The 25,313-nt window shown below is 40.0% G+C and overlaps 1 protein-coding gene across 1 annotated transcript in view; it reads right to left on the reverse strand.

Moving 5' to 3' along the window:
* The window catches only part of NEO1 (neogenin 1), a 269,841-nt gene that overhangs the window by 61,333 nt on the left and 183,195 nt on the right, over positions 1-25,313 (reverse strand). The window contains 2 exon segments of the mRNA XM_033189458.1: positions 1,190-1,344; positions 9,854-10,013. Of these exon segments, the coding sequence (XP_033045349.1) occupies positions 1,190-1,344; positions 9,854-10,013 (315 nt within the window).

Here is a 25,313-nt window from a genome sequence, read left to right on the forward strand (position 1 = left end):
CTGTTTAGTTGCCTGGTCAGTAGCCTCTACAAATATATCTAAAATACTCTCTACTTAAAGTAAAATATTTTATTATTACTGGAGATTTTTAATACAGAAAAACTAATGCTGTTAATAGTAAAAGTAGACTGAAGAATACACCGAGGAAAAACAACTTGTGCTAAAAGAAGGCAAAAGTCTAGACAAAAACGTCAAGTAGGAAAAGCATTCATTAAGATTTGGCTGCTTGTAATTTTGGGCCTATAGTTTACAACCCACACGTAAGATATACAACACATTTATACTATAAATAAACCCGACTGACACTCAAGTCACAGAAAATCTTAGAAATGTAATTAGAAGTAACCCTATGTAGCACAAAAGACCACAGGTCCAAAATAAAGCCTCAAGGAGATTCTAAAGAGCATCATATGCCTAAAGATAGACAATCCAGTTAAGAACAATCATTAAATACCTACTTCATGTGCAAGGCATTACATTAGACACTGTGGGAAATGTAAAGATGACAAAGGCTCTGTCTTTGCTATAAAGTCAGCAAGATAAGTTCATAATCATAACTGAAGGAAGAATGTAATAAATACCTTAGAACTGTGGAGATAACAATATTAGAGGAAAGATTCTAGTAGGCATCTGAGCTAAGTCTTAAAGGGTCAGTAAAATATGAACATGTAGAAAAGCATCAACAGAAGTATATTGTCTCATACTATTTGCTTTTTTTTTTTTTTTTTTTTTTAAGACGGAGTCTCACTCTGTCACCCAGGCTGGAGTGCAGTGTTGCGATCTCGGCTCACTGCAACCTCCGCCTCCTGGGCTCAGGTGATTCTCCTGCCTCAGCTATTCTCCCGAGTAGCTGGGATTACAGGCACTCACTACCATGCCCAGTTAATTTTTGTATTTTTAGTAGAAACGGGGTTTCACCATGTTGGCCAGGCTGGTCTAGAAAACCTGACCTCAGGGGATCCGTTTGCCTCAGCCTCCCAAAGTGCTTGGATTACAGGCATGAGCCACCATGCCCGGCCCTATTTGCTGTTTTTGGATGTAAATTAATTTTGTCTCCAATAGTTGATAAGGGCCCTGAAGGTAAGGAACTGTTATCTTCTGCTCCCCTATGGTGTGCAAGGCTAAACAAAGGCAGAACTTCAGAAAGGTCTACCTCTAGGGGGTGCTGACAGACAGGTGGAAGACTTACCCTCAGGTTGCGTTTCTACTCGCAGTGGAGCTGAACTCTCTCCGGAGCCATGCTTATTTTGAGCCATAACTCTAAAGATGTACACAGTCGCTGGCATTAGGTTTTGAATGGTTACCTGCATCTCTCCTGGGCGACTGGTATTCTCAACACGTTCCCTTTAGACAAACAAGGATTTGCAGAGAAATAGCATCAATTAGGAATATTTCTAGAATGTACAGTTTCATTTTCCACTCTACATAAAAATCTATCAGTTTTAAGTCAAATTAGCTCTCAGACAGTGAAGCTTCCGGGGGTAGGACAGTGCAAAGAAGATGGGGACTGGCAAAAGAGCAAGGGCATATATATCTGACAAGTCGGTGATGTTCTTGCTGAAATGTTACTGATATTGCTAACCATAATCACAACTTCCTTTCAGAGAAGACACAGGGCTCTTCTCAATGCCATTTCAAATGGGGCAGCTAGTCATCCACTTTCTAGGCTTTAGAAATCACTGAGTTTTAGGGAAACTGATGGAAGGTGGATATTGGTATGACCTAATGATATTTCACAGAAAATATCAAAGAATGCTGTGTATATTCTGGATAAGAGACTCTCAATAAAAAGAATGCTAGAGGTTACCACTTTTTACAATTGGAAATAAAAACGTTAAACATTTAAATAAATCCTAAGTGTAACTCAGTCTATAAAATAAGCTGATTATAATACTGATTTTTATAATTTATTTTTAAAAATTAACACTACTTCAATGATTTTAAAGCTGATATGAAATGTCTGACAAATTTTATCACAAACAACTCAAATCCAGTGGTCTAGTATTAAATATTATGAGATGAAAACTTAAAACCAGTTATCTAGGTTCTTCACTAAAGGTGGCTGCTACGTTCTGTCTTGGGGTCTCTGTGTGACCAACACAGGTCCACAAACACGCTCAGTCTATTGTACTCACTAGAATGAAAACCAGATTGTATAATCAAGAGTTTTCAACAAATATTATGAAGGAATTTGTTTTAGACAAACAGTTGGCTTTTAGGAACTGTCATTCATGTGAGGAAAGAGCTATACCTGTCTTGAGAAAGTAATTAAAGAGCCTCAAACTACTCCATTGAAGAAATTATTCTAATTTATTGAATTAAAATTCTTACTTTAAAATACTGGTAATTTGTCTTGAAATTGCAGATTAAAATTTGTTTAGGTCTAATGACCATATGCCAATTTGTCTGATTGTGAGCATTTGCATTGCAGAGAAGTGCTTTTCAGTAATTTTCTATAGTTCTTTAAGTTACTTTATTTTAACTAAAAAATCCAACAGTAGTACCCACATAATATTTACAGAGGATTTTTTTTCCTCTATAATCAGCTAGGTCCCTGGAAAAGAATACTGTGGTAACAGAAATTATCTTTCAGAGATACTTGAGATACCTAAAAATACTATTTTATCTTCAGTTAAATCTCTCAATCACAAGATTTACAAGGAAGGATCAACTGATTTCTTACAATTTAAGGTTTCTGACACTTGGTCTGATCACAGATGATCCCTGTCTTAAAGAGAAGTACAGCTGATGCTTGAACAACACAGGTTTGAACTGTGCAGGTCCACTTATAAGCGGATATTTTTCAACAGAAGTTACACCGAGTGTGCCTGCCTTTCCTGCCCTGCTTCCATTTCCTCCACCTCTTCTGCCTCTGCTCTCCTGAGATGATAAGACCGACCCCTTTTCTTCTTCCTCCTCCTCTTCAGCTTACTCAACCTGAAAGTGAAGACCTTTCGGATGATCTACTTTCACTTAATGTACAATAAATATTTTCTCTTAAGATTTTTTATTTGTTTGTTTTGAGACAGGGTCTCACTCTGTCACCCAGGCTGGAGTGCTCTGGTGTGATCTCGGCTCACTGAAGCCTCCACCTCCTGGGTTCAAGGGATTCTCGTGACCTGGCTTCCAGGATAGCTGGGACTATAGGTGCGCACCACCACACCTGGCTAAGTTTTGTATTTTTAGTAGAGACAAAGTTTTGCCATGTTGGCTAAGCTGGTCTCAAACTCCTGGCCTCAGGTGATCCACCAGCCTCAGCCTCCCAAAGTGCTGGGACTACAAGCATGAACTACCGCACCTGGTCCCTTATGATTTTTTAAATAACATTTTTTCCCTAGGTTACTTTACTGCAAGAATACAGTATATAATACATATAACATAAAAATATACACTGTTGATGTTATTGGCAAGGCTTCCAGTCAACAGTAGGCTACTAGTAGTTAAGTTCTGGGGAGTCAACTATATTGTATTTTACACTAAACTAAAGGCTCTCTGAGAGAGTACAGATCAGGTCTCTTTTGTTAACCCTATACAGAAAAGTTGAAACAAGTTTTCTTCTACAAAGACACAGGAGGGGACTACTTTACTTTAAACTGAAGTAAAGGACTGTCTCATTCATGTTCGTGTACCATAGAAGCACTTAGCAGAATGGTCACACAGGGAAGCTGCATCACAAATATACACTGAATGAATAAAACAAAATCTGCCTTCTGATATGTAAATCTCATGTAGTAATATCATATATATAATTTTTGTCTGTTTCTATGTGAAAGGGAAAAAAATGGGAGAAATAGGTGAAGTTTACTAATACCTAAATCAAATTTCTAAAGAAGTATTACCATTAAAAAAAAAAAAGTCAGTCATAGGTGATCTGACACCATTGGTCTGAGGTCCCAGAACCAAGTTAATATGCAGGAAAAAAATCCTTGGTTTTGGGATAAGATTCAAGAAGCATTTGAAACATCAATTCTCATAAGTGTGTGGGGTTACAGTGGGACTCAGCTTAGAATGTGAAAGCTAAGAGTCAAAGGGGAAAGAAAAAGGCACACTTTATAGAAAGCAAGCACTGGGCTGGAAGTTAGGAGATGCAATTCTAGTTCTAGCAATGCTACTAGCTTACAAGGAAAAGTCACTAATGTTTTCTGGGCCTCACTTTCTTTCTTTCCTTTTTTTTTTTTGAGCGGAGTCTCACTCTGTCACCCAGGCTGGAGTGCAGTGGCACAATCTTGGCTCACTGCAAGCTCTGCCTCCTGGGTTTATGCCATTCTCCTGCCTTAGCCTCCCGAGTAGCTGGGACTTACAGGCACCCACCACCACGCCTGGCTAATTTTTTGTATTTTTAATAGAGATGGGATTTCACCGTGTTGGCCAGGATGGTCTTGATCTCCTGACCTCATGATCCGCCTGCCTTGGCCTCCCAAAGTGCTGGGATTACAGGTGTGAGCCACGGCGCCCGGCCTGGGCCTCACTTTCTTTATGTATTAAATGAAAAAATGAGACAGGGTGGGCAAACTTTTTCTTAAAGGGCCTGGTAGTAAATATTTATAGGGCAAGAGGCAAAATGGAGGATATTATATAGTTACCTATGTAATGTTTTAAATGTAACTATTTAAAAATGTAAAAACTATTCTTAGCTCTGGGGCCATAAAAATAAATAATTGCCCCAATTTGGCACAGTGTCAAGGGTTTGCTAACCCCTTGACTAGACTAACAGATCTCTAAGGCTTCAATCCATCTTTAAAGTGCTATAAATAGCAGGAATACCTTACTTTCCACTTCTCACTTAATGGTTAATATAGAAAAGTACTGCTTTTTAAAGAAAGATGAAATTTCCATAGCTGAAAAGGCAGAAAGAAAGGACCCTCTGAAATCTCTGGCAACTCAGGTACCCAAAAGAATTACAGCTCATGGCCAAGGCATATGGTGCCACCTGGTGGCTAAACTTTCAAATGCAGGAAGTGGGTGAATTTGTAAATACAGGTAGTGGCATACATTCTCACATTTAATTCTTACTACACATCTGGGAAGTAAATATATTACCCTTGTTTTTTAGATAAGAAAATTTAAGCTGATAAAGGTTAATAAGAAAGTTTTGTTTATATAACAATTAGCCAGGTTATAGTCTTATGACTTAAAAGAATTAACTTCTCCTTCATTGCCGCTATTGAGAAATCACCAAGTAATGAAGCAACAAAAAACTATTATGTTCTCCCAAATCTTCCTTTTAGATATTTCCCAAATTCGTCCTATCCACTTCGAGTCGCTGCTTTCACCTTCATCCAAGCCGACAACTAGCACATATCCAGGCTAACATAATTACTACCCAGTTTTGTCTCCCTAACTCTATTTTTTCTCTCCTTTAATCTTGGGTAGTGTTCCCAAAGTACTGTTTAGTAAAATCACAGTGTACAACTTTCTTAACAGTCTAAAATGGTCCCTTCTTATCTGATTATGTCCAAATTCTCACTGGCATTCCAGCATCTGGCTCCAAACGTCCACTTTATTCTAATCTCTTACTAATTTCTGCCAAAACCTCTGGGCCAGTTTGGCCAGCTTTCTTGCCTTTGCATCCTTCTCACAGCATACACACAGATGGCCTTACCGTGCACTTCCTCTTCCTTTACATACACTCGTCATGCCCACCTGCCTCTGCCAATTCAACTTCTGTATCTCTTCCAACTACAAATTCGTTTACTAATCATTCCTGCTTACTCCAACCCATAATCTATCATAAAATTTAAATAGGTGAGTCTCACTAAAAACATTTAAATATAAAAGTACATATAGTTAAAAAAAAAAAAAAAACAAGTCTCAGTTCTCTTTTGTCAAAACCTGTCCGGCCCTGAGAGCTGACTGTGGCACATATTGACGCATATCTCACCAGACAGTCTCCATGCCAGGGTTTCTCACCCTTGGCACTACTGAGACATTGGGCAGGATAATTCTTTGTTGTGGGACTGTCCTGTGTGTGGCAGGATGTTCATTAGCATCCCTGGCCTCTACCCACTAGATGTCAGTAAGTACTTCCCTCATCCCAGCTATGACAACCAAAAAAAAAAAAAAAAAAAAAAAAAAACAAACCCTGCCAGCATTGCCAAATATCCCCTGAGGGATGAAGGGGCAAAACTGTTGCTGGTTGAGGATCACTGCTTTACACATTTACATAGACATCAAAATATACAGATAGGTCATTTAAAAAAACTGCTGCACCATACTTACATGTATACATACAGTCATGCACCGCTTAACAACGGGGACATGTTCTGACAAATGCATCACGTGATTTCATCGTGTGACCATCACAGAATGCACTTATGCAAACCTTGATGGTATAGCTCAGAGTATATCCCACACACCTAGGCTGTATGGGACAGTCTATTGCTCCCAGGCTACGAACCTGCACGTTACTGTACTTAATGTTACCGTACTGAACACTGTAGGCAATGGGAACACAATGGCAACTGTCTATATGTCTAAACACAGAAAAGGTACAGTAAAAAGACAGTGGTATAATCTTATGGGATCACCATTGTATACGCAGTCTGTCTGACTGAAGCATTGTTATGTGACGCACGACTGTATATTATGTGCCCATTCTTCTACCAGTGGATATTTACATAGTCTCCTTTTATAATCTTGCAAACAATGCTATAAATAAACGTGTTTGTATGAGGGCCCAATGCATACATATATCTGTATGTCTTACAGGACAGTTACCTAGAAGTGTGATGGAAGGCTATGTATATTTAAAATATGTTAAACTTCTGCCAAATCACCTTCCCTAGACTATTCTAATTTATATTGCCACCAATAACCTAGAGTGGTTTCCTCCTAGCTGTCAACTCATTGAACATTGGATATTATCAACTTAAAATTTTTGCTAGCTTTATAGATGAAAAATGATAAGTTGGCCAGGCGCAGTGGCTCATGCCTGTAATTCCAGCACTTTGGGAGGCCGAGGTGGATCACCTGATGTCAGGAGTCCAATACCAGCCTGGCCAACGTGGTGAAACCCCGTCTCTACTAAAATTACAAAAATTAGCCAGGCGTGGTGGCAGGCACCTGTAATCCCAGCTACTTGGGAGGCTGAGGCAGGAGAATCGCTGGAATCTGAGAAGTGGAGGCTGCAGTGAGCCAAGATCGTGCCACTGCACTCCAGCCTGGGTGACCCAGTGAGACTTTGTCTCAAACAAACAAACAAAAAACCCTCATCATTTTGCTTCCAAGATTGCCTGCGATGGTGAAAACTTTTTTTTTTTTTTTTTTTTTAACTCTAATGGGCTTTCCAGTACTATGAATCATCTGCTTGTATTATCTGTCTCTTGGGATATCTTTTACTTATAATTTGTAACTTTGTTACTGTTTCCTGTTATGGTTTCCCGATTTGCCGTCTCCCTTTAAAAGCCCTTTCTTGTTCTCCAAATGATAAAAATCATTTCTGCATTTTCTTCTAATATGTTTATAGATTTAAAAAATATTTATCTCTTAATCCATCTATAATTTAAGACACAGATATAACTTTTATTTTTCCCACCAAATGGTTAATCAATCTCAACATGATTACTTGAATTATCTATTATTTCTCCACTGATTGAAATTAATGTATTTACTTAATAAATATTTACTGAGTGTTACTAAATGCCAGGCTGTTCCAGGTGCTGGAGAACACTATTGAACAAGACAGACAGAATAAATAAGCTGATAAAAGAGAAAATTTCAGAGAGTAATAAGCGCTCTCAAAAAAAAAAAAAAAAAAAAACCCCAAATAAAAAGCGAAACAAAAATACCACACACATACCAAAAAATGGGTGATGTGACAGCAGTGGTGTTCTGGTGAATGTTTAACAACTGGCTCTGGTTTGTAGCATTTGTCACTGTAAATACTCCCACCGTGCCCAATTTCAAGCTGCCAAGTCATGTCATTAGGTTTGCAAAATTTCCCGAGCATTTAACAATTAGCTTGGGAACAAGCTGGCTCTGATACCCCACTGTGTGACAGTCACCGAGGGGCTAAGTTTGGGTTGGTATTCAGGGAAGGCCTGAGGAGATGTCATCTAAGGATGACAGATAAGAAGCCAGATGTAATTAATGTGAGGAAAATGCATTTCTGGTAGAAGGCACAGTAAGAGCAAAACACCTGTTGTAGAAATAAAGCTTATTACACAGAATTACTAAATGGCTTCTTTCTTCTGTGACAGCTTACGAGATTTGCAATGAGATTTCAAAATCTATTGAAGATATTTTAATGGTGATATTGAAACTTGCTGTTCGGTGGGAATGTCTTACCTTTTTTATGTATAGAACTGTTTTCCTACCCTTGTAAAACTCAAAACATACAGTATAGCATTCAGGTAACTCTATCCATTGGTCTTCAATTATGTGTCACTTAGACTTCTTGAGAGTATTAAAGAAAGGGTCCTGCACTTGCTGAACTTGCCAGTCTGGTATTAACTATCATATACATCAACTATAAGCATGCTAATGGAAATGTAAGCTTTAGCTGATGTGTTAGCGCCCCTACTAAAACAGGTATCTTAGCTTTCTTATTCTGGTTGGAAGAGCAGAGTGAAGGAATTTACTCAGCAATGTGTGAACAGTCAGCATGTGCCATGGTTCCTTCCAAAGAGTTTATAATCCGGTTGGGAAAACAGCACAAATACATGTAACATAATTGAAGAATAACAGCTTAAGGTAGTAAAAGATCACATATTACCACAATCAAGTGCCAATATTAGGGATACAAACACACGTACAAGGGAAACATTCTATGTGCTGAAAAGGTGGGGAAAGCTTTTTGAGAACTTAATAGGGCTTAACCTGGGCCAAGAAGGATTAACTGAATTTACCTTTAGCTGAGAAAGGGGCAAGGGGAAGTGACTGAAGAGAAAATACTGGAAAAAAAGGCTATAGTGATTAGACTGGTTTCACTAGAAAGTCAGTTACATTGGGAAAAAAGGAAAAACAAGTTGGACAGATAAAGTGAAGCCAGCCTGTGGCATAAAGCAGCCTGGACATTATGGATCTTCTCCTATGAGCAATGTGAGCTCCTGAGGGGGTGGAAATGAAGAGGAATGTAATGAAAATGCTATTTTAGTAAAAGTCATCACTAACTACTCTTGCTTCATCAAGGAGAACCCCTGGAGCTCCGCAACTCACACCACATAAGGGTGTGGCAAATATTCATTTAAGATTACTTTAATAAATTAAGTCTACCTTAATCTCTAGAACTTATACTGACTGAATCTTATGAAAAAAGGGGCCGGGCGCGGTGGCTCAAGCCTGTAATCCCAGCACTTTGGGAGGCCGAGACGGGCGGATCACGAGGTCAGGAGTTTGAGACCACCCTGGCTAACACGGTGAAACCCCGTCTCTACTAAAAAAATACAAAAAGCTAGCCGGGCGAGGTGGCTGGCGCCTGTAGTCCCAGCTACTCGGGAGGCTGAGGCAGGAGAATGGCGTAAACCTGGGAGGCGGAGCTTGCAGTGAGCTGAGATCCGGCCACTGCACTCCAGCCCGGGTGACAGAGCGAGACTCCGTCTCAAAAAAAAAAAAAAAAAAAAAAAAAAAAAAAAAAAAAAAAAAAAAGAAAAAAGGGCAGCCCTAGTTACATTTAAATACTTCCACCTCAATAGCTGTATCTATCCTCTCCCTAAGTCATCCCAGAAAAGGAAAGACTACCAGGACTTTAGTCTGCTTCGGAGATTATTTAATGACCTAAAATTAGGGAATATGCATCTCTGTGATCTTATTTTCTGGACGAAAAACTGGTACAGATACCAAGAGCCAGGGTTAGCATGACAAGGCTGCCGTGACCAAGAGGCAGCCAACTGGCTGCAGACACAGAGGCACTTACCTAGCAATCCCTTCCTTGGTGTAGAACACAGAGTAGGTAAGGTTGTCTCCATGAGGATCTGATGCAGGTGTCCGCCACGTCAATTTGATGAAGCGGGTAGAGACCAGGGAGGCCACGACATCCCGAGGAGCTGAAGGCAATGGTCCCGTTGTGGCTGGTGCTAGATGGTCAGTAGTGGCACTGGTCAGTGAAGTGGGAGGTAATGTTGGGATGGCAACATCTTGTCATGTGCAAACATTGGGGAATATGAAGGGCAAACCACGACGGTTTTAAAAAAGAGAACAGAAAAAACAAAAAACAAAAAAGAAATAAACAAAACCACGATGGGAAACAAAATAAAATGAATGAACATAAAAAAGGCCATTAAACTGAAGGCTAACATGCAGGCCAGGGTAACTACTGAAAACTAATGGGCACTATTCAAAACACATCACTGGAGGGCAAGCAGACTTTCTGGCCACTATAATGGTTATGGGCAAGGGACAAGGAGGGTGACAGCTGAGAATAAAACATCTCACAGAGGGCACAGCAGTGCCCATGTAATTTTCTTAATCCTGAAAGCAGCATGCAACACCTGTCAAATTTTGCATAAAAGTCTCCCAAATGACGTCACTATTTTCTTCTACTTTAACATATGGAATAGTATGGATGACCCTAGCTGCACTCAGAGGCCCATGGCTATTGTGACTTCACTGCAGAGCTCCTTTGCAGGAGAACTGAGGGCCATATCTTCAACTTTAGTCTAATATTAAACCCTGCACTTCTGTATTTGGTAATCCTGTGGGGGAAGGTTGATAAACTTCTTCATTATACTTTGCTGTTTCGTCAATTCATTTAGCTATGACAGTATAAAATCCTGAACCAAAAATTCCAAAGCCAAAAACATGCAAGTCAGGTAGCTAATCTGTTTGTTAGACTCTTCACTGCGATGTATACTGAAACGGCTTGCAGACCTCAGGGACTGGATCGGAGAAAGGAAGCAGTGGCAAGCCAAAGCTGCTAGTCAAAAGCCACTTTTATATAGAGGTAGCCATGGGTAACTTCATGACTTCCAAGGCAGCCCATTCTACTCATGGACAGTACTGATTGTAGAAATGTATTCCTCATATTGAACCTAAAATCTCTTTCACTTCGGAGTCAGAGAGTACAAGTTTAATCTCACAGTTTTTAACTGAAAGAGTTCATCAGAATCATGTTCAAACCGTAAAAGGGAAATTAGTAGGAGAGACATAGAGAGGAAAACATGAAAACAGTGAATCTAGTTTTGAATGAAGTGGTGGAGCAACAACCTCCTGGAAATGTTTGCGAACTGCGAGAGTGTAATGTGATGCAGTCTAAATAAATATGCCACATGAAATAAATTATTTATCTCAGGGAATTGGCAAAGAAGGACCAACCTAAAATCTCTAGATAGGTGGAGAGGGAGAAGAGTAATCCAATAGCTACCACTTATTGAATACTTTATATATGGCACTCTGGCTGTCTACACCGATCATTCAATCCTTACAGCAGCTCTATAAAATAGGTACAATCATTATCTCTAACTTATATGTAGAGACTGACACTGCTAAATCACTTGCCCTAGGTCACAGAGAATGAGTGGTGGAGTGGTATTAATAAAATCAACTTTAGTTTTCAGTTTAAAGGACCTCTGGATATAGCCAAGCGGAGTCTGAAAACTTGACTTCCAGTTCTCCTGCAAATCACACAAGAGAGCCTTGTTCTCTCTCCCTTTTTTCTCCTCCCTTGGTAGTGCTTTTAAGAGTGCAGATTGCCATAACAATGTTAAGATTATGCAGTTTCAGCCCCGACGTTAAGTACACGCTTCACTAAATCAAGTGTCAATACTACAAAACATTAACTCTGAATGGATGCTGAGGCCTTGTAGTACTGTACACATCAACAGATGCACTGCCTTAGAGGAAATAAATACCTCTCATTCACAGCTTTCGGAGTTTTTCTTTATATATTTTGTCAGTTTACTCACACAATAACCCTATGAGGTAGGCTGGAAATGATAGGATTAGATGCTGAGATAAAGGTTAGGAAGGAGTCAAAGACTTCCAAGTTACTAGCTTAGAAGACTGCGGAGCTGGAGGTGTCATTACTAGAGAAAGGAAACGTTAAGAGACAACAGATTGAGGGGGAGATGATGAATAATTTGGTTTTGAATATGCTTTAACAATTCAACACCTATGAAATGAGATGCAAATGAAAATATGGATCTCTGATTATTGTAAAATCAAGTCATTAAAAACTCTTATTGGGAAATGATTCAAAAAGTAGCCTGAACAGTCTTGCTTTGCTGCCTCATTTGTGTGTCCATCTAGAAACACACTAAGCTGCCTCCAATTCTGACCCAACTCATCAAACTTAATTCTTCTCAACTATCTACTGGCTAGAGGAGAGAGAGTTTGCTGGGTGAGAGGCAGCAGAGCATACTGAAAAGAGCCCAGGATTTCAAGTACAAAGACCTATGTTCAAAACTTGACTCTTCCAATATGCGAGGTTGGGCAAGTCACTCTGATGTCAGTTTCCTTATCTGTAAATTAGGAATAATAATGCTCCCTACCTAAACCCCAAGCTGATATGACCCAGACAAATAGCACACAAGAAAAGTGCATGTGGAAGCTCTGCATACATGTTATTTACTATGACTAGCTTGAATGAGTAACAACATAAGGATTTCAGTAGGAAAGCAGCTGGGGAGGGAATGCAAGCAGGGAGGATGAGGGGATGGGAGTAATGAGTGATGTAATAGAATCACTTAGATAGGGAAAACTCAATTACCCTACTGAACTTCCATAGCACAGATCTATAACTCTTTAATGGCATCCAGCACATCCTATTTCCATTTTTCATGTTTACATTGTGTTACTTCCACTAATCTATAAACTCCTTAAGGACAAAATACGTATCAGCTTCATCCTGGAATCACTGAACATGCCTCTGTATACTTTAGATAACCAAGTATATATTTATCAAATTAATAAATGGAAGGAAATTCAGGGAGAAATGAGTACAACGAAGACAATGTTTCTAGAATCTCATCACAAAAGGCAATATTTTAATCTCTGGTTGATACAAAGTGTATATAAATAACATTTATATAATGATATACCATTTGTAAAGCAAATATGTTTTATTAGTTATACAGGAAATAAAAGTATAAATAATGCCTGATCATTGTAAATCATTCCTAATTAACCATGGGAAAAATCCATGCCCACTGTGGTACCAGTGTTCTACATCAACTTTCCCCAGGTTGATTCTATTGCTGCTGTTCCATATCCTAGCTGAGCAGGTAAGAGAAAGCAACTTATGTGATCACAGAGAATCAAACAGGCAGTTAAGTTACATCAGCATCAATGGCAAGATGATGCAGACTGGGACTTTAGACTCCTGGCATGATGGTTTGAGACTGACAAATCCTCTTCCCCCAAAGCAACTATAAAGCGGAAAAAAACTGTCAAAAACTGGAAACTGACCAAAGACATATAACAAGTTGAGAAGCATCTGTTCATGAAAATTACCACACTTCACATACAAACAAGTGTCCGAACCAGTCCCCCACAGCTCTGTTAGAGTGATTGTTCAACCAGGCTACAACAGGCCCTACAAACCAGTGGCTTTGCCGCTGTTGCCAGAGGAGCTCATTTGATATGGAGTGTTGTCAACTAGAGGGGCAATCCTGGTGGCAAGTGAATAGGAAGGGCCAGTGTTCTGCTAGCCTGAGGTTGTACCTTATTGAGGTAAGCAATGGATGGTAGACTAGCCATTGAACAAGGTACTCTATGAGGTGAGAAAGTGGTGAGGCAGCTTGATAACCTCTGCACACATCCTAGGTTGACTGAAGGTCATGTGTATGTGCTCTAGGGACTGCAGCAGGCCCGAGCCACTCACATACCCCTGGCAGATGAAACCTGTGTGTGTGTGTTCACAAGACAACTGAGAGAGCCTGGTAGAAAGCAAATGCTGGGAAAAGTAAAAAATAATCCAGATTTTGAAAGCACTCACCAAACCACACAAAGACCCATCAGCTCAAAGTGGTAGGCTTTTTGGCTTGAGGTATTTGAGCATAACTTCTGACCAATCTTTGGTTCAACACTAATCTATGCAGACACAGGGTAAAATCTAAACAGAGACATTTAGAAAACACAAATAAAAAGATAATCAAAACTAAACACTAAACAGAAACATCTGTGGTTGCACACTCTGGGAGAGATAGAAATTACAGATTTAGTACAGGTGAGTTATTAAACAAAAGAAACAAGAACAACTGCTAGGGGGTGGAAGAAAGAGTCAGAATCCACGGTTGCTACAATTTATTATCCAAAATATCCAAGATTCAACAAAAACGAAGAAACATGCAAAGAAATAAAGTGTGACTCATACTCAGGGGGTAAAAAAAGGCAGTCATTACAAAATGTCTTTCTTGGAATGTCCTCAGATACTGGATTTAACAAAGACTTCAAAGTGGCTATTTAAATATATTCTAAGAACTAAAGAAACTGTCAGGAACCAAGCAGGATCTGAGAGTCTACCTTATTGATAAGCTAACAAGTTAGCTTATTACTGTTTCATGAGTGCTGGCATATGATACAAGTGCTGCATCAGAGACAAAGAACTTTATTAGTCACGGCAGTGGAAGCAGCTAGAGTTTCTCGTTTGTGTTTTGTCAGTTTCCCACGCCCCCAAAGTCCCATGAAGGCAATGTGGAGGGGCCGGAATGGATGCCTGCACATGCAGGGTTTCGCTCTATCACCCAGGCTGGAGTGCAGTGGCACGATCATGGCTCACTGCAGCCTCCACCTCCCAGGCTCAAGCAACCCTCCCACCTCAGCCTCCTCTGCAGCTAGGACCACAGGCATGCGCATTCACGCCTGGCTAATTTTTTGTACTTTTAGTAGAGATGGGGTTTTGCCATGTTGCCCAGGTTGGTCTTAAACTCCTGAGCTCATGCGATCCACCCGCTTTGGCCTCCCAAAGTGCTGGGATTATACAGGCAGGAGCCACCATACCTGGCCTGTTTACTACTTTTATAGCAAGAGGAAGTAGGCCCCAGACAAACAGCAGGCTTACTGTGGATATCTAATTTAATTCTCTTGTGGTCAGAGAACACACTCTATATGATTTTGGTCTTTTAAAATGTATTAAGACTTGTTTTGTGTCTTAACATGTGGTCTATCCTGGAGGTTGTTCCATGTGTGCCTGAAAAGAAATCTGTATCTGCAGTTTCTTATACAGAAGATTATGAAGATTCATAATGTCAGTTTGGTCAAGTTGGTTGACAGAGTTACTTAAATATTCTATATCCTTTCTAACTTTGTCTAATTGTTTTAGCAGTTTTTGACAGTAGAATATTGAAATCTGCAACTATTATTGAATGATGTTATTTCTCCTTCGAATATAACAATTATAAATGCATACACATCTAACAAAAAAGCCCCAAGATATGAAATCAAATGACAGAATTAAGAAAAATCTGAGAAAACCCCAAATATTTGAAAATTAAACATGCTCTTAAACAATCCTAGGGTCAAAGAAGAAATCATAAGAAAAATTTAAAAATATTTTTTTTAACAGGCCAGGCATAGTGGCTCATGCCTATATAAACCCAGCACTTTGGGAGGCTGAAGTGGTGGATCACTTGAGCCCAGAAATTTAAGACCAGCCTGGGCAACATACTGAGACCCTATCTCTACAAAAGATACAAAAAATTATCCAGGCATGGTGGTGTGCACCTGTAGTCCCAGCTACTTGGGAGGCTAGGACAGGAGGATCACTTGAACCCAGGAGGTCGAGGATGCCGTGGGTCATAATTGTGTCACTGCACTCCAGCCTGGGTGATCGTGAGACTCTGCCTCAAAAACACAACTTTTTTAACACTATAAAAATAAAAACACAACGTATTAAAAATTACAGGATGCAGCTAAAGTGGTACTTTAAGGGAAATGTAGTGCTTTACCTACATCAGAAAGAAGAGAGGTCTCAAATGAATTACTTAAGCTTCTATCTCAGGTAGAAGACTAGGAAACTAAGAGAAGACACAAGTCACTCAAACCAAGAATGAAAGAAGGGACAATAGCACAGTTCTACCAAATCCTACAGACGCTAAAAAGCTTTAAGGGAATATTTTGGGAAAAAAATTGCCAACAAATCAGACATCTTAAGAGGAAGAGGACAAATTCTTAGAAGAACATAAACTGCCAAATCTATCAAGAAGAAACATGAAGTTTATAATAGAGAACTTATAAACTTCTGTTATGAAGTTTATAACAGACCTATAATAGAGAAATTGAATTAGTAAGTAAAAATCTTCCTACACAAAGAAAATTCTAAGCCCAAATGGCTTTACTGCTGGATGTTATCAAATATTTGAAAGTAATACTAATCTTTCACAAACTTTTTCAGGAAATAGAGAAAGAGAAACATTTCCCAATTCATTCCTGTGAGTTCAGTATTACTCCATTATCAAAGCCCGACAAAGAAAAGAAAGAAACATGACACATGAAAAGAAAGCAACAGACACTATCCCTTATAATCACAGTATAAACCTCCTTACCAAAATGTTAGCAAGCCACATTTGGTAACACATTAAAAAATTTACATGCCATGACCAAGTAGAATTTATCATAGGAATTCAAGACAGTTTAACATTCCAAAATCAATTCAACTCATCACATTAAGAGAAAAAAGAAAAACCACTAGTCATCTCACTAGACACAGAAAAAGCATTTGACAAAATGAAACACCCATTAATGATAAAAACTCTCAACAAACTAGGAAAAGTAAAATTCCTCAACCTGAAAAGCCTACAGTGAGCACTGTATGTAATGGTGAAAGATTAAATGCTTTTTCCCTAAGATTAGAAACAAGACAAGGATATTAGTTTCTCACTCCTTAGTACTAGAAGTCCTAGCCAGTGCAAAAAGGCAAGAAAAAGAAAAAGGAATACCGATGGGAAAGGAAGAAGTAACACTATTTCATTTGTGAATGATGTAATTATCTATGCAGAAAACCCTCATGAGTTTACTGGAAAAAAAAAAAAGCAACTAAAACTAATAAATAAGGCTAGCAAGGTCAGAAGATATGAAAACCAACTGTATTTCTATATTTTAGGAACAATCCCAAAATGAAATTAAGAAATCAATTCACAAATTCCACTCATAATAGCATCAAAAAGAACTAAAATACTTAGAAATAAATTTAACAAAAATATCTAGCAATAAATTTTAAGATACTCAAGAATAAACTTAAAAGAAGTGTAAGATTTGTACAGGGAAAAAACTACAACACATCGCAGAGAGAAATTAAAGAAGATCTAAGTAAATAGATATTCCATGCTCATGAACTGAACAACTCCAAGTTGTTAATAAGGCAACTATTAACATGCTAGAAGAAATGCAAAAGACCTAGAATAGCCAAAACAATTATGAAAAAGAATGAAAAAATGTTGGAGGATTTACATTACCTAACTTCAAAATCTACTGTAAAGCTACAGTAATCAAGACATATGAATAGGCACATTGATCAACGAGACAATTTAGAGTCCAGAAATAAACCCTTATATTTGTGGTCAATTGATTTTTGGCCAAGGTGTCAAGAAATTTCAATGTGAGAAGAATAGTCTTTTCAACAACTGGTGCTGAGACAACAGTATATCCACATGCAAAGTAATGAACTCACACCATATATAAAAATTAACAAAATATCTCATAGTCTTAATCTAAGAACTAAACTTCTAGAAGACTTCATGTCTTGAGTGAGCAAAGAGTTTTTAGATGCTACACCAAATGCACAAGACATAAAGTATGCCCTGATAAATTAGATTCTATTAAAAACAAATACTTCTGCACTAAAAACAAAACAAAACAAAAAACAAAAACAACAACAACAAAAAACAACCCACAACTAAGTAAATGAGAAGCAACAGACCGGCAGACAGTATTTCCAAATCATATATCTGATTAAAAAAAACTTATACCTCAAATATATAATGAACTCTTACAACTCAATAAGAACACAACCAAAGTTTAAAAAAAAAAAAAAGGCAAAAACTTTGAATAGTCATTTCATCAAAGAAAACATAGAATAAGCACATGAAAATGACATTATTAGTCATTAGGGAAATGTAAATTGAGAGCACAATGAGATAACTACTCTGGTGGCAGAAGGGAAAGCAACCAGCCTGACACTAAGAAACAAAGGTTTTTACTATATGTGGCCTAGAGATCTGTATTTTTCATGTTTGCTTTGGGCCCTTGATGACTGGCATTTATAAAAGTCTTTGAGAATTTCTGGACACTTTAATTTTATGAAGACTTTAGACAGACTGATTTTAAGCTCAGGCGTTTTGAGCAACAGAAATGTCCTAGGACTGTGTAACTATTGCTGTTTTACACTAGGAAAAAAAAGTATGTTTAATAGTTTCAACTATCCAGTCTTTCTTTCCTTTGAACAGCTTTAGTGAAGTATGATTTACATAACATAAAGTTCATCCATTATAAGTATACCAAACAGCCTCCAGAATAAGTCTAAACATCTCAGCATAGTGTTCAAAGTCCTCCAGACTGGTCTCATCCTCGCTTTCCAAGCTTATTTCCTAAACAGGATGTGCTCTCGATTTGCTTGGTTACTGAACAAGAAGGAACTTTACAGCTTGTATACCTTTGTTCATACTGCTACTATGTTTAGAACGGTATGTAAACACCATGTAAATCTGAATCAAGCCAAAGGCAGCTGGGAAATCTATTTGAGAAAAGGTATTACATTTTCAAATGTGAACATTGCTGTCCACTCTGACCTGCTGCTCTAATGCTTGGCAGCAGCTTCACACTGACCCGGTCACTGAAACCTAAGGGCTGCACAAGGCTGTAAGCAGCAGAAACTGAATTGTTCCGTGGAAGTTCCTAAAGAATGATGATGTTTCTCCTGATCTGGCTTTTTTGTTTGTTCGTTTTTGAGATGGAGTCTGTTGCCCAGGCTGGAGTGCAGTGGTGTGATCTCGGCTCACTGCAGCCTCTGCCTCCTGGGTTCAAGCAATTCTCCTGCATCAGCCTCCTGAGTAGCTGGGATTATAGGCATGTGCCACCACGCCTGGCTAATTTTTGTATTTTTAGCAGAGATGGGGTTTCACCATGTTGGCCAGGCTGGTCTCGAACTCCTGACCTCAAGTGATGTGCCCGTCTTGGCCTCCCAAAGTGCTGGGTTTACAGGTATGAGACACGGAGCCCGGCCAGACCTGGCTTTATATTGAGTAAGTCATCAGAACTACTCCTAATATTTCTGAGAATTAACTTTCAAAATCTAGCTACATGGTGGTTGATGGCTCCAGTTTTAATACACTAGATTTGTGACTGATAAAGTGTCACTTAGTAACAGTTTATAATTGTTAGTTTAACCAATACATGTACCTGAAAGTTTCTAAAGGTGGAGATCATTAAATTCTGTACTAGGCATGTTGCACCCTTGGTTAAGCAGATCCCCAATTATCCTAATTTGATGCCCACTCACACCAACTACAGCTGTGAGTTGGTACATTTACATTTTCTTTTTGGAATCCAAATTTTGTTCATTTTTTATAACATTTCTTTGAAAATAGATTAGTTTTGAAATTTCTTTAAAAATTTCTAAACTCATTTGAAAGGTAAAGTATCATGGAAAACATTCTTTCTCTCTGGCCCTTCATTAGGAATCTACTAAATTGTTATTTCCCAGGAATGTTCATTCTAACATTATTCAGAATTCATTATTCAGAACGGAGTCAGATTTACATGGTGCTTATTACTCCAAACATAGGAACAGTGTGAACAAAAGTACAGTTCCACAGAATATTACTTTTGGGAAATGTTAACACATATACTGTAAAATAAAAAAGAGAACAACAATCAAATTTGGGAGATTGTAGAGATTTGCCACGCATATTAGTATGTTAAAGACTCCTAGCACCTGTTCTGTTTGTTAACCTAGCATTTCTCATTCTTATTTGATGATGAAATTCCTATTTCCTCAAACAGTAATCCAGTCTGAGGATCCATTCCCGAATTAAATGCTTCCTGAGGTACTGTCTAGCAGAGAGCATTCTTTGGATCATCATGGCAGATAGGACGCAGGAATAGATTGCAGCTCCGACTTGGATGGACAGAGCAGTGTGTGGAGGCTTGCATTGTGACTTTAAGCTCCAGACTGACTGCAAGAACAAACCAGCAATCCCGAGAGGACCCACAGGAAGTGGATTTCTGAAGGCAGTGGATTGCTCATGCAGGACCTGGGAGACACCCCAAACACTGTGAGTGCCCCAAGTGCCCCAGCTTAGGAAGTGGGAAAGGGAGATTTTCCTCTCCTGAATACACATCCCCACTGGAGAAACTGAAGGTTGTTTGAGGGAGAAGTTTCCGACCTTACCTGGAGTTGAGTCTATTTAGAGAGCCAAGCAAAATACAGGGGTAGAGGAAGGAGCGAGAAAGGCGCTGGGAGCTCACTAGGTCCCCAAGCAGGCCATACCTGCCTGGCACCACAAGGATCCTTTGGGAGGGCAATCAGAGGAGTGCGGGGGAAAACACCACAGGGAGAAGGAAATCTCCAACTGAACTTTGTAACAATTTGAAGCCGGGGAGAAACCTCTCGGCCAGAGCTCTGGAAACGGTGCGAATCAGGTGTGCAGACTCCACAGGCTGGGGAAGAATCAAACCCTTTTCTTTCACAGCTGGGAGTCAGGCAGCCTGGGGCAAGTTCTCAAGCCTGGCTCACCCACCGCCTGCAAACAGACTCGGGGCTGTTCGGCAGGGCACTGTGGGAGTGAGACTGGCCCTTTGGTTTGCGTGGGAGCTGGGTGAAGTCTGTGACTGCGGCTTTCCACCACTTCCCTGACAACCTGCATGGCTCAGCAGAGGCAGCCATAATCCTCCTAGGTACACAACTCCATTAACCTGGTCAACTCACCCCCATCCCCCACAGCAGCCACAGGGAGACCCGACCAAGAAGAGTCTAAGCTTGGACACCGTCTAGCTCCGCCCCTTCCTGATGGTCCTTCCCTACTCACTCTGGTAGCTGAAGACAAAGGGCATATAATCTTGGAAGTTCTAGGACCCCACCCACCTCTGGTTCCTCTCTACACTACCACAGCTGATGCTCTCTGGAAAGTACAACCTCCCGGCAGGAGGCCAACCAGCACAAAAATAGACCATTAAACTACCAAAGCTAAGAGCCCTCACAGAGTCCACTTCACCCCCCTGCCACCTCCACTGGAACAGATGGTAGTATCTGCAGCTTAGAAACCCACAGACGGTTCACATCACAGGACTCTGTGCAGATAACCCCCATACCAGCCTGGAGCTGGGTAGACTTGCTGGGTGGCCAGACCCAGAAGAAAGACAACAATCACTGCAGTTTGGCTCACAGGAGCCACATCCATAGGAAAAGGGGGAGAATACTACATCAAGGGAACAACCCGTGGGACAAAAGAACCTGAACCACAACCTTCAGCCCTAGCTCTGACAAAGCCTACCCAAATGAGATGGAACCAGAAAACCAACTCTGGTAATATGACAAAACAAGGCTCTGTAACACCCCCACCAAAATCACACTAGTTCACTAGCAATGGATCCAAACCAAGAAGAAATCCCTGATTTACCTGAAAAAGAATGCAGGAGGTTAATTAAGCTAATCAGGGATGAACCAGAGAAAGGCGAAGCTCAATGCAAGGAAATCCAAAAAATGATACAAGAAGTGAAGGGAGAAATATTCAAGGAAATAGATAGCAAAAGAAAAAACAATAAAAAATTCTGGAAACATTGGATACACTTATAGAAATGCAAAATGCTCTGGAAAGTCTCAGAAACAGAATCAAACAAGCAGAAAAAAGAAATTCAGAGCTCAAAGACAAGGTCTTCCAATTAACCCAATCCAAAAAAAGACAAAGAAAAAAGAATATGAAAATATGAACAAAGACTCCAAGATGTCTGGATTATGTTAAATGACCAAACCTAAGAATAACTGGTGTTCCTGAGGAAGAACAGAAATCTAAAAGTTTGGCAAATATATCTGGGGAATGATCAAGGGAAACTCCTTCGGCCTTACTAGAGACCTAGACATCCAAATGCAAGAAGCACAAAGAACACCTGGGAAATTCATCACAAAAAGATCATCACCTAAGCACGCCATCATCAGGTTACCTAAAGTTAAGACTAAGGAAGGAATCTTAAGAGCTGTGAGACAGAAGCACTAGGTAACCTACAAAGGAAAACCTATCAGATTAATAGAAGATTTCTCAGCAGAAACCCTACAAGCTAGAAGGGATTGGGGTCCTATCTTCAGCCTCCTCAAACACAACAATTATCAGCCAAGAATTTTGTATCCAGTGAAACTAAGCCTCATATATGAAGGAAAGATACAGTCTTTTCCAGAGACGCAAATGCTGAGAGAACTCACCACTACCAAGCCACTCTACAAGACTGCTAAAAGGATCTCTAAATCTTGAATCAAATCCTGGAAACACATCAAAACAGAACCTCTTTAAAGCATAAATCACACAGGATCTATAAAACAAAAATACAAGTTAAAAAGCAAAAACACAAAACAAAAAAACCAAGGTACACAGGCAACAAATAGCACGACGCATGTAATGCTACCTCACATCTCAATACCAATACTGAATGTAAATGGCCTAAATGCTCCATTTAAAAGATACAGAACTGCAGAATGGATAAGAACTCACCAACCAACCATCTGCTGCCTTCAGGAGACTCACCTAACACATCAGGACTCATATGAACTTAAAGTAAAGGGGTGGGAAAAGGCATTTCAGGCAAATGGACACCAAAAACGAGCAGGGGTAGCTATTCTTATGTCAGCCAAAACAAACTTTAAAGCAACAGCAGTTAAAAGAAACAAAGAGGGACATTATATAATGGTAAAAGGCCTTGTCTAACAGGAAAACATCACAATCCTAAACATATATGCACCTAACACTGGAGCTCCTAAATTTATAAGACAATTACTAATAGATCTAAGAAATGAGATAGACAGCAACACAATAATAGTGGGGGACTTCGATACTCCACTGACAGCACTAGATGGGGCATCAAGACAGAAAGTCAACGAAGAAATAATAGATTTAAACTATACCTAGGAACAAATGGACTTAACAGATATATACAGAAAGTTTCATCCAACAAGCGCAGAATACACATTCTATTCAACAGGGCATGGAACTTTCTCCAAGACAGACCACATGATAGGCCATAAAGTGAGCCTCAATAAATCTAAGAAAACTGAAATTATATCAAGCGCTCTCTCAGACCACAGTGGAATAAAACTGGAAATCAATTTCAAAAGGAACCTTCAAAGCCATGCAAAATACATGGAAATTAAATAACCTGCTCCTGAAAGAGCAGGTTCAAAACCTGCTTTCGTTCAAAAATGAAATCAAGATGGAAATTTTAAAATTCTTCAAACTGAACAACAATAATGACACAATCTTAACAGGACCTCTGGGATACAGCAAAAGGGGTGCTAAAAGGAAAGTTCATAGCCCTAAACACCTACATCAAAGAGACTGAAAGAGCACAAACTGACATTTTAAGGTCACACCTCAAGGACCTAGAGAAACAAGAACAAACCAAACCCAAACCCAGTGGAAGCAAGGAAATTACCAAGATCAGAGCAGAACTAAATGAAACTGAAACAAACAAACAAACAAAAAAAATACAAAAGATAAAAAAAAAAATTTATTTTGGTTTACATCAAAGAATCATTTATTTGTGGTTCTTTGGAAAGATAAATAAAACCGATAGACCATTAGCAGGATTAACCAAGAAAAGGGGGGGTGGCGGAGCAAGATGGCCGAATAGGAACAGCTCCAGTCTCCAACTCCCAGCGCGAGCGACACAGAAGACCGGTGATTTCTGCATTTTCAACAGAGGTACTGGGGTCATCTCACTAGGGAGTGCCAAACAATCGGTGCTGGTCAGCTGCTGCAGCCCAACCAGTGAGAGCTGAAGCAGGGGGAGGCATCCCCTCACCTGGGAAGTGCAAGGGAGAAGGGAATCCCTTTTCCTAGCCAGGGGAACTGAGACACGTACAACACCTGGAAAATCGGGTAACTCCCACTCCAATACTGCACTTTAAGCAAACGGGCACACCAGGAGAATATATCCCACACCTGGCCAGGAGGGTCCCATGCCCACGGAGCCTCCCTCATTGCTAACACAGCAGTCTGCGATCTAACCGCAAGGCAGCAGCGAGGCTGGGGGAGGGGCGCCTGCCATTGCTGAGGCTTAAGTAGGTAAACAAAGCCGCTGGGAAGCTCTAACTGGGTGGAGCACACAGCAGCTCAAGGAAACCTGCCTGTCTCTGTAGACTCCACCTCTGGGGACAGGGCATAGCTAAATAACAACAACAAAAAAAGCAGCAGAAATCTATGCAGACGCAAACGACTCTGTCTGACAGCTTTGAAGAGAGCAGTGGATCTCCCCACACAGAGGCTGAGATCTGAGAAAGGACAGACTGCCTGCTCAAGTGGGTCCCTGACCCCTGAGTACCCTAACTGGGAGACATCCCCCACTAGGGGCAGTCTGACACCACACACCTCAAAGGGTGGAGTACACCCCTGAGAGGAAGCTTCCCAAGCAAGAATCAGACAGGTACACTCGCTGTTCAGCAATATTCTATCTTCTGCAACCTCTGCTGCTGATACCCAGGCAAACAGGGTCTGGAGTGGACCTCAAGCAATCTCCAACAGACCTACAGCTGAGGGTCCTGACTGTTAGAAGGAAAACTATCAAACAGGAAGGACACCTATACCAAAACCCCATCGGTACGTCACCATCATCAAAGACCAGAGGCAGATAAAACCACAAAGATGGGGAAAAAGCAGGGCAGAAAAGCTGGAAATTCAAAAAATAAGAGCGCATATCCCCCTGCAAAGGAGCGCAGCTCATGGCCAGCAATGGATCAAAGCTGGTCAGAGAATGACTTTGACGAGATGAGAGAAGAAGGCTTCAGTCCATCAAACTTCTCGGAGCTAAAGGAGGAATTACGTACCCAGCGCAAAGAAACTAAAAATCTTGAAAAAAGAGTAGAAGAATTGACAGCTAGACTAATTAATGCAGAGAAGGTCATAAGTGAAATGACAGAGATGAAAACCATGACACGAGAAATACGTGACAAATGCACAAGCTTCAGTAACCAACTCGATCAACTGGAAGAAAGAGTATCAGCGATTGAGGATCAAATGAATGAAATGAAGCAAGAGAAACCAAAAGAAAAAAGAAGAAAAAGAAATGAACAAAGCCTGCAAGAAGTATGGGATTATGTAAAAAGACCAAATAGACCAAATCTATGTCTGATTGGGGTGCCTGAAAGTGAGGGGGAAAATGGAACCAAGCGGGAAAACACTCTTCAGGATATCATCCAGGAGAACTTCCCCAACCTAGTAGGGCAGGCCAACATTCAAATT

Source organism: Trachypithecus francoisi, unplaced genomic scaffold (assembly GCF_009764315.1).
Source record: "Trachypithecus francoisi isolate TF-2019V2 unplaced genomic scaffold, Tfra_2.0 Lachesis_group3, whole genome shotgun sequence".
In the NCBI taxonomy this organism is placed as follows: Eukaryota; Metazoa; Chordata; class Mammalia; order Primates; family Cercopithecidae; genus Trachypithecus; species Trachypithecus francoisi.